The sequence below is a fragment of the Camelina sativa genome, chromosome 17 (assembly GCF_000633955.1).
Source record: "Camelina sativa cultivar DH55 chromosome 17, Cs, whole genome shotgun sequence".
NCBI lineage: Eukaryota > Viridiplantae > Streptophyta > Magnoliopsida > Brassicales > Brassicaceae > Camelina > Camelina sativa.
Window position 1 is genome coordinate 20,153,204 of NC_025701.1, and position 11,184 is coordinate 20,164,387.

The 11,184-nt window shown below is 39.6% G+C and overlaps 1 protein-coding gene across 1 annotated transcript; it reads right to left on the reverse strand.

The window, feature by feature from the left end:
- Positions 2,859-4,814, reverse strand: LOC104757724 (cytochrome P450 76C4-like). The gene is made up of 3 exons (XM_010480488.2): positions 4,399-4,814; positions 3,763-4,285; positions 2,859-3,681 (listed from the first exon to the last, which is right to left on the reverse strand). Exons 1-3 carry the CDS (start codon positions 4,791-4,793, stop codon positions 3,064-3,066), a joined length of 1,536 nt encoding a protein of 511 aa, XP_010478790.1. The 5' UTR covers positions 4,794-4,814; the 3' UTR covers positions 2,859-3,063.

Sequence of the window (11,184 nt, forward strand, 5' to 3'; positions counted from 1 at the left end):
CTTTGGTAAGCCTTGAATCTCACCCAAGCTGCTTTGAAAGCTTCATCTGGTCTTTGCTTGAAAGAAGACAGCTTGATTCTCAACTCATCTGACATTGCATCATCATAGAAGTAGTTGAGGAAAGCCACCTTGACATCACGCCAACTTGTCAATGATCCAGCTGGCAGCTGTTTCAACCACTGAGATGCCTCTTCTGCAAGTGAGTAAGGAAAGAGTTTGCAGAAGATGTAGTCCTCAGTCACCCCATTAGCCTTGATACTAGTCACCAGATCCTTAAAATGCTCAATGTGGTCCAAGGGCTTCTCATTGGGCAAAGCAGAGAAAGGTCTCTGCCCAACTAGTTGAAAGTACGCAGGTTTCAACTCAAAATCGTTCCTCTGGAATGGAGGAGGAACAATAGCGGACCGGTTCTCATACACAAGATCAGCCCGGTTGTAGTCAGCAATGGTCCTGATCAAGTCTCGGTTGTGCTCCTGTCTTCAAACAGGGTTTTGGACGTGGTTGGCAGCTCCACGTCCGTCTGCTGCAGGTGGGTGTCGATCGATGCCACCTGGTTGGTGTCGATCGACACCAAGATTCGGATCATCAATGACAGCAGCTTGCTGGTTCACGACAGCCTGCTCGTTGACAACAGGTTCAACAATCACATTGCCTTCAGCATCAATCTTTTGGCCTAGCTCATTCCGCAAGTGGCCCTCTTGATCCCTCAAAACACCAGCCTCATCACGCATCAGAATGATCGGATTAACCATCTTCAGAGATTTGGCTGCTTTTCTGTTCTCACGCTCAAGTTTTCCCAACTCTTGGTTTGAAAGCTTCAGAATTGGACCAGTCTTGTTGCTCCTTGTGTTAGGCTTATTAGGCATACACCTGAAACACAGAAGAGAAAAGAAAACAAAAGCGTGTTAGTTTGAAAATAAAAAGAAAAATTTAGACAAAATCAAAAACTCAAATCTAATGGTAGATCAAAGAGTCTCCCGGCAATGGCGCCAAAATTTGATATGCTCAAATTTAACCCTGAGCTACTTTCTCAAATGANTTCAAACAATTAAGAACAGATCTAGAACTCTAAACACTTTTGTAAATTAAATCAGTTCTCACTGCAAATAATATCTAAATTTAAAACCAGAAAATCCAAATCTCTTTGTAAAATTCTAGGTTAAAAATCAGCAATAAAATCAGGTTTAGATTGTTCACAAAATTATTAAATCAAATCTCTTTGCAAGAAATAAATTTGCTCATCAAAAAGTTTTATCAGGAAAATCAATCATATTCTCATAACAATTTATTTTCCTAGGGTATTAATTCTAGATGGCCAATCAAGGATTAATATGAAGAACAAACTAAGATGAAGATTTAGATAGATAATGAATCCTAAACAATCAGATCTAATAATTCATAAAAACCCTATGAAAAACCCTAAACCTAACAAACAAACTACTCAGATATATTCAATGAAGAACAAAACATAATTCTGAATAATAAGCAATAGAGACTTAAAAGAGTAAAAGAGAGTTCAAGAATTCTTCTCTACAAAGCAGATCTCTCTCTCTCCCAAAAGCTCTCAAAATCTCACAGGTTACAGAAAAAAATAAAACTTGCTAGAATAAAACTTAAGGGTTTTAAAAACCTAAAAACTATATATATATATATATATATATATATATATATATATGTCCTAAAACACGTCAGGGACTTATGTTGCAATTATGGAAGACTTTGGGGCAGAATTGTAAAACTTCCAATTTTGTGATTCTTCATCGTCTGAAGAGGGTGTCGATCGATGCTCCAAATCTTGGTGTCGATCGATGCCCATGCTTTGATCTGAGACCAAATTGATTCTTCCGGTTAAATGCTCCAGAATCATCCAAATTGCTCCATTTCACTCCTTTCATGCTAAAAACCTGTAAAGACTCAAAAACAATATAGAAACAAATGAAAAAACACTAAAAAACTCCTTATATCATGGTTAAAAACCATAAAATCCATGATATATCAACAACCATATTCAACCGTTGAATCATCAACAGTAGCCTTGAGATAGGAAGGGAATATGTCATTATTGGAGACTAGTTCAGCTCCCAAGTATTTGTTCCCTGGCTTGAAATAATTCATGTCACCAAGTACACACTTGATATGGAGAGTGGTTCCACAACTATCACAACCATAAAACCATACTTCTAGATCTGTCTTTCCTTCATAAATATCAGACCACAATTGACCCTTTGAGTTTCCAGTCCCAAAATGTAATGACAAAACATGATCATCGCATCTGTGTTTCACTTTTCTTGGTAAAGTGGCATACTCCATGCCTAAAGAAAACTCACACACAGTACAGCACAAGACATACTCTGAATCTTTACGACATGCTCCACAAGTCTTAGGCTCTCGCGAGGTATGATATAAGGGATGGGGATGCAATTCATGGTTAAAAGGCTCAGAAATGGAACTGCATCGCACTCTATTTTTAAAGAACAACGTGTAAATGATTTGAGAGAATTACACTTGTACCTGAAGCCATCAAAGAATTGAAGACAATATGTACACTTAAACTTGCCCGCCTTATCCTTAACGTGTAGATCAACCTTGTGGTTATGGAGGATATTTCGTTTTTTCCGAGGAAGACTAGCACATAGTTATGAAGAAAAAACTTGCATTGCACACATTTGAAGAATGGATCAGAATTGATGGGAAGGATGCAAGCGTCACACCACATCTTTTCACAATTTTTCTGAATCAAACAATTTTAAAAACAAAAGTATTGAAATAATATTGAAATGGCAACCCTACAAAAAAATTACACCTATTGAATAAAAGGGTGAAATTATTAAATATCCACTACGTTTGTCAACTGAATAAAAAAGGTCGCCCCTTCAATATGATTTTATAGATACATTAATTATGTTGAGCAACATACTTATTTTTCTTAGGCTTACTGTAAAATAGAGTCTAAACAGCTGAAAAATACAAAAAGAGAAGGAAAAAAAAAACAGAGCCTTCGATATTATTTTTCTTCAATTCATATGTTTGTGAAATTATTATATTCAAACAAATTTATAAGTACTAATTTTTGGCGCGTTTCTTTAGAGGCACGGCAAGTAAAGGGTTGGTCTTGTGCACTGTTAAACCAAAGGTCTCTTCCATGTCCAAATCCGCTGAACTAACACCGTTTGGAAGCTTCCACTCAAAGGCACAGAGAAGAGAAGCAAGCATGAGAGGCACTATTTTCAAAGCCAAAGGCAGTCCCGGACAAATCCTACGCCCTGCCCCAAACGGTGTAAGGTCATAATCAGTACCTTTTACATCAATCTCTTTCCCTAAAAACCTCTCTGGCTCAAACTGAGTTGGATTTTCCCACAACTTCGGGTCTCTTCCAATGGCCCAAACGTTCACAAGAACCTGAGATTCTTTAAGCACAGGAAATCCAAGAATCTCTACATCGGTTTCGGCTTTTCTTGGGAGAAGAAATGGAGCAGCCGGGTGTAATCGGAATGTTTCTTTGATGACAGCTTGCAAATACGGCAGTTTTGAGATATCAGACTCCTGAAAGTCTTCGTTTTGCCCTATCACATGATTGATCTCGTCTTGAACTTTTGTCATCGTTTTCGGGTTTCGAAGTAACTCTGCCATTGCCCATTCCACGGTACTAGAGTTTGTATCTGTCCCCGCTACAAACAGATCCTGATCATACAAGTACATATTATATATCAGTGAATAACTAATATAGATCATCATGTTACGCTAATAAGCTATAAGACTTACAAGAAGTAAATGTTCGATCTCGTCAATGTTGATTTCAGATTGATCTCCTTGTTGGAGATCTATGAGCGCATCCAGGAAGTCTCTGCTCGAAACATCTTTCTCTTCTGTACGCGATGAGTTTTCCACAACCCGAGCATCATAAAACCCTCTAAATACCTTGAACAAGCTCTCAGAGTTCCTCTTCATCTTCTTACTATTACCTTGCAAGTCAAGAAACCTCATAAATGGGAAGAAGTTAGCAAGGTCTGGGTTCCCGTTAGATTCCATGTAACCAGTCACCATCTCCTGAAAAGCACTGGGATCTTTTGAATCGTAACTACCGAGATTGACTGAAAACAAAATATTCGATATGATATTGAGAGATGTGATGAATGATGCACGACAAATATCAAGTGGCTCTTCTCTCTCACTGCTTTCACTAATGAAGTTGATAAGTTCTTGCACCTTCTTCATCCTCAGAGCTTTGGTAGCCTCGATACGTTGTGGAGAGAACAGCTGAGTAACCAATAATCTCCTCAACATTCTGAAGAAAATTACATAAGTAGAAACATTACGTAACCATTAGAAACGACTCATGTAGTGTGGTTAGCTTAGGCCAGTCAAAAAGATGTTCTTTAAAATATAAAAAGCAGTTACCTGAAACGAGGAGACGACGGATGAACCCAGCCAACGGATAATTCATGATGATTGTTGGATCGTATCGCTTCATTTATGTACCGCCCAGACAAGATTAGGTCGTGTGTTCTTAGTACTTCTCTCGCTGCGTCTCTTGATGCTATGACCACTGAGTTTAAACATCCAAGCTTAAGACTCATGACTGGTCCATATGTTTTTGAGAGGTTCGTGAACGAGTGGTGTGGGTTCTTTCCGACTAGATGGATGTTTCCGATTATGGGTAACCGTGGAGGTCCCGGAGGTGATATGGATAGCTGACTAGAGCTCCGGCGGGATCTTGCGGTGGTGAAGAAAAGAAAACATGATAAGATGAAACAGAAGAGGAGAAACATAGATTGTCCTGAGATGATGTCCATTTGTATTGTTTCGTAAGTGATAGAGATAACTACATTAAATTTTCTGAAGATAGCATAGATATATATAGGGAAAACTGAAGTTTACAAAAAAGGAAATTTGTATTACAATTTCATATTGATGGGCTCCAAATCCTTGCCAGTGACCTCAACTTTCCACGGAAAAAAAACAAAACTCATTTGTGGCTACAGTAGAAAAGTATACGTATGTAAGGGCGTCAAAAGTCGTTGTGAAAGTATTAGTTCTGAACTAAATTACAAAAATCTATATTCCTATTTCTTTAATATGATGACAAAATAACTGTTCACTTTACATATTCATATCTATGTTGAACACTGAAAAATAAAAAGAACATTAATAGGTTTAGTAAAATTTTGCGTCACACAAGTTTTTTTTTGGCTACCACAATACATTGTAAACTAGATTAAGACCCGTACTAGAGCAAGGATTAAAATTCATTTTATTTATATCGTAATTTTTATAGAAAATATAATTTATGTGATTGTTTTTAAAAGTTTTTTTGGATAAAACATTATGCAACAAAATCATATGCTAAATATGATGGCTTGAAAAAAGACACATATTTTGTAAGTTTTATATTGTTAATGATTCTATATAAGTATCCGTGCTATAATATATTTTATATTTTAAAATAAAATTTTAATATGTCGTATTAGTTTATTTATGTGAAGTTATTTCAACAATGTATATTCTACATCATGACTTGAATGTCATTATAAGACATAATTTTGTAAATTTTTGGTTTTTAAAAAACGAATTATTATATTATGAGTAATTTAATATATTGTTATATTTTTGTTTTTGTATACTTGGTTTCTTAAAATTCTTTCATATTATAGTGACATATTATTGACATTGCTATAACAAATCAATTTAGAGTGTTTATAGTTTCTATCTTTTATATCAAGTTTCAATATTTTAAAAATATTTAAAAATAATTTATTTAAAGTTTATTATATAATATAAATTATAAAATTTAACAAAAAAATATGAAATTGAATTTAAAAATATTCAAATTTTGACTCGTTATTCAGTAAAATTTTTAATTCAATAGATATTATTTTTAAAGAATAATATTATTTATAAAGCCTGAATATTTTATAGATCGAATATTTTATATTTGTTTTAAAAAATTCAACTTATGGTATATCCGGAAATAAAACTAATTTTTAATTATAATAAATAATAGGATAATTTATTTGTTTCACAAAATAGACTCATATATATATAAATGAGAGGTGAATTATAATGATAATTAACAAATTAATATGTTAAGTTAGATATCAAAAAATTTTATTTGATGAATAATTAGTAAAGGAAATTAATATGGTAAGTTAGATGATATCAAATGATTTTTTGGAATATTCTCTTTAAGATTTTTGGAAACAATGTGCTATAGTAATAAAATCTATTTAACTTGTAACCAATTAATCTATAACCTATTTGTAACCAACTTATTAAAATTATATAGTCTACAAAACAATGTTGTGTACTTCCGTTTTATTATAAAGGGGATTCTAACGATTGAAAATGTCAGAGATTTTTTGTTACAATATTCCGACAAAGGAGAATGATGAGTATGGTGAACAGTTTTTCGGTTTGGTTTCAATTCAATTTTTTCAGTTCAGTCTTTTAGTTTTACAAAAACTGAAACCATATACAAGTGGTGAAGCTTCGCTTATGCCAGCGCAACTAGTTCGATGGCTGGATCAGGAGGTCCAAAACAGAGTCTATTCTGTTCAATTGCAGAGGGATAGAAGTTCGATAGTTGTCTGATCAAGTGGCTCGCAACTCGCTGATTATGGTGGACTAAAGTCTCTGGCTAGTACCTAACATGTTATTTCTTATGATCTTGTACGCTAACATGTTCAGACTGATGATGCACTTGTTGTAAAAACGTTTTTTCGAATAAATTTTACATTTTATTCAAAAAAAAACCATATACAATAACTATATAATTTAGTTTGGTTACTGTTTGGTTTTTTACGGTTTACGGTTTATAGATTTTCAATAAAATGAAATCATATAAAATCATATTTATTTTGGCTTGGTTTGGTTCCTGTTGTTCATAACGTTATTCCATGTTTTTATATTTTTTTGCTTTTTAAAGTTTTTTCGCATAATATATCAATTAATAAGTTAAACATACTGAAACGACCGACCTTTTTTTTTTAATAATTAGATAATAAATAATGATAATAATTAAATAACTACAACTAGTGGTCCCATACCCACTAGCCACCTAACCACATTCACAATCCAACAGCGGAACCACATACCAATAAATATCCAATAAAACAATATCCAATAACCAAATAAGTAATATCCAGCATTAATCCCAAACAGCATAAATCAAACAACCAGCAATCCTAACAATGCTCTAAGACTCAATTCTAGCAACCTAACAATGCCAGATAACCATACAATCAAGTCCCTAGAACATCCTCCTCTTCATTGCCTTTGATTCCACGATCACACTTTGCCTTTACCTGCACCACAAACACAAATTGAGATGCATGAGTATTTGATAAACACTCAGTGAGGCAATCCTCCCATCTACTGGGCTATACACACAAGCAATAAGATCTCTACATGCCACAAACAACAATCAATAAAACAAACCAGGCAATATACATAGCATGCAACATCCATCGTAACTGAACAAGGGGTGTCGACCGACACCAGATGGTGTCGATCGACACTGACTATCTGGTGTCGACCGACACCAAAATGGTGTCGACCGACACCCTGCCCGACACTCCCGAAAACCCTAGTTTGCGTCGACCGACACCTCCACATGGCATCGTTCGACACTCGCTAAAGTCCCGAGCCGTCCTCGCGTTGGTGTCGACCGACACCCCAACTGGTGTCGACCGACACCGATGCCGAGCAGCGATTTCCCTCGATCAGAAACTCCGAATCTCGCCTCCAAGCTTCTCCAATCCGCTCCTTGCACTCCCAGAAGCCAAACCCAGCCCAGACAGCAACGAAATATCATAGAGAACTCAAAGAAACAACCACATAAGCACCAAATCACATAGAATCTAGAGATCTTAGCTTAGATAAGCCATGGTCATGCACTCACCTCTTTGCAGGAAGTTTCTGACCAATAAGGACGAATCCCTCACTCCTAGCAAGCTTCTAGCACCTTCCCAGCCTCCAATCTCTCAAGAACAGCCAAGAAATCTCCCAATCTCACTCACAATCTCAAGAACACTTGTTTTCTCTCTTTTCCTCTTTTTCAAACAAAAACGGCGACCACAACCTCTGGAACACGACCTAGGTCGTTTCCTTCCTTTAAAGACCCGGTTCAATGGTTTCCTTAAACCAAACCGAACCAAATCGATTAAAAACTCATTCTGATCGAACCGAAAAATAAGTGGTGTCGACCGACACCCCCTTGGTGTCGATCGACACCCATCCCCAAAAACCAATTTTTGGTTTGCGGATGTTACAATTCTCCCCCACCAATCTAGATTCGTCCTCGAATCTCGAACAACCATCAGTCAAGGACTCCCGTGCAACCGTCTCCACGGCCTGCACTCCTCCGACCGATCTACAGAAGGTCACCTCTAGGCGATAGACTCACGCTCCAGGCGTCATTTGCTCTTGACTTTTTGGACTTCCCTTTACTCATAGGCCTAAACCTTGAGTTTTTATTGGCTCCTCATCAGACCTAAGTCTGCATGCCAAATGATATAAGGAAAAATCCAAACTCGTCTCTCGGGTTGCCACCCTACAGCGCGCCCCCGGATCGTCATCCGGAGTCGATATACCAACCATACTCCCGAGCCACAAAGTCTCTGAAAATGGCAGTACTAGGAGAACCTAAGTCCCCCAAGAGTCGCGAGCAAACAATTCTGAACACGTCTGAGTCCTATCCCTATCCAGGTTTCCTTCCCGTGGCTCGCGTAAAACATCTCAATGTCTTACCAACCACATATTCCCACACCGGGATACCCCATGACCGCACAAGGATCATATATACGCCACAAGGGCCGCCACAAAGGCCAACAAAAATGTCCTCACGAGGACCGCCACCAAGGCCAAACAAAATGTCCTAAAAAGGACCGCCACCAAGGCCACTCGTCCCCAAAGGACCGTCACAAAGACCGTCTGTCCCGAAGGACCGTCACAAAGACCATCTGTCCCGGAGGACCGTCACCAAGACCATCTGTCCCGAAGGACCGTCACAAAGACACTTTGGCTAATCAGCCCGCCACAAAGGCCAACAAATGGCTAAAAGCCCGCCACAAAGGCCACACAATTGGCTAAAAGCCCGCCACAAAGGCCACACAATGTCTAACAAGACCGCCACACACAGGCACTCTGACTCGAAAGTCCGCCACAAAGGCCACACAATGTCTAACCAGAACACCATACACAGGCACTCTGACTCGAAAGTCCGCCACAAAGGCACAAAATCCCCTCCAAGGCTTCCCACCGCTAAAATGGACAAATTCTGACTCCCGCAAAACTTTCCATATTTAGCACTTTCCATTTTTGGAAACTTTCCACTTTTGGAAACTTCTCTTCACAACCCCGCCTCACGGAAACTTTGTACCCCAAACACCACCTCATCTTGTTACTGAGTCGCACAACCAACCACCCCAAGCGACCGAGTAACAAGAGAGATGGGCTGGAATACTCCATTCCCGCTCCAGCCACGGATTACAGATGGGACCAGGCTAAACAAGCTCAAGTCGCGGCTTGCTTCTCATACCACTTCTTGAACCTTGCCTTCATCTTTGCCTCAGGCTCCCAAGTCTGCTCCTCAACACCATCACAGTCCCACAGGACTCTCATCAAAGGAATCTTCTTCTTCCGAAGTTCCTTGATCCTCCTCTCGAGAACCCTCACTGGTCTCGCCTCCAAAGTCATGTTAGGCTGAAGATCCTCAGGAATCTTAGCCAACACCTCCTCTCCCTCACGGAGACACTTCCGCAACATAGACACATGGAAAACCTTATGGAATGCACGCATCACCTCAGGTAACTCCAATCTATATGCCACTGGTCCAACCCGCTCAATCACTCTGAATGGACCCATATACCTCGGACTCAACTTAGTCTCTGACAATGACCTGTTCGGACCCCGCAACATGGCCATCTTGAGGTACACTCTGTCTCCTACCTGAAACTCAAGATCTCTCCTCCTCCTATCTGCATAACTCCTCTGCCTATCCTGAGCCTCCTTCATGTTCAGCTTGAGAACCCGAATCTTCTCTGAGGTCTCCTGAACAAAACTAGCACCAAACATGCTCCTCTCCCCCACCTGAGTCCAGCATAATGGTGTACGACATGGTCCCCCATACAAAGCCTCATAAGGAGCCATCTTAATACTCGCCTGATAACTGTTGTTGTAAGCAAACTCTACCAGGTTCAGGTGATCTGCCCAATGGCCACCCCAATCCAACACACACATCCTCAGCAAATCCTCCAGCGTCTGGATCGTCCTCTCAGACTGTCCATCTGTCTGGGGATGATAAGCTGTACTCATATGCACCTTAGTGCCCATCTCTGCCTGAAATGCCTTCCAGAACACCGAAGTGAACTTAGAATCCCTATCAGACACAATGCTCGCTGGCACCCCATGCAACCTGACAATCTCCCTCACATACTTCTTAGCCAAGACCGCTGCTCCATCAGTCTTCTTAATGGCCAGAAAATGTGCTGACTTAGTCAACCGGTCCACAATGACCCAAATAGCATCAAAGGTCCGTGACACTGGCAATCCCACCACAAAATCCATGGTGATCATATCCCACTTCCACTCAGGAATGGGTAAACTCTTCAGTAACCCGCCAGGAACCTGATGCTCAGCCTTCACTAGCTGACACACATCACACCTCGAAACCCAACTAGCTACATCCTTCTTCATCCCGACCCAATGATAGTACCTCTTGAGATCACGGTACATCTTAGTCGCTCCTGGATGAATGGACAACTTGCTCGCATGAGCCTCTCTCAGAATCTCCTGTCTCAACTCCTCATCCTTGGGCACACAAACCCGACCGTGCACCAAGATAGTACCATTATCTGAGACCTGATACTCTGAATCCACATCCTTAGAGGCATTCACCAGCCTCAAATCCTTCTCCTGAGCCAACCGTACTCTACTCAGAAGATCTGTTCTATCTACTGCTTCCAAACCCAACGGTTCCTGTGAAACAGCACATAAGCTCAACGCACTGATCTCCCCTACCAGAGACTCCATCTCCTGCTCCTGAGCCGAAGCTACCCTCTTCCGACTCAGAGCATCTGCAACCGTGTTAGCCTTTCCAGGATGATAGGCTATCTCCAAATCATAATCTGCCACAAGCTCCATCCACCGCCTCTGTCTCAAATTCAGCTCAGGCTGAGTGAATATATA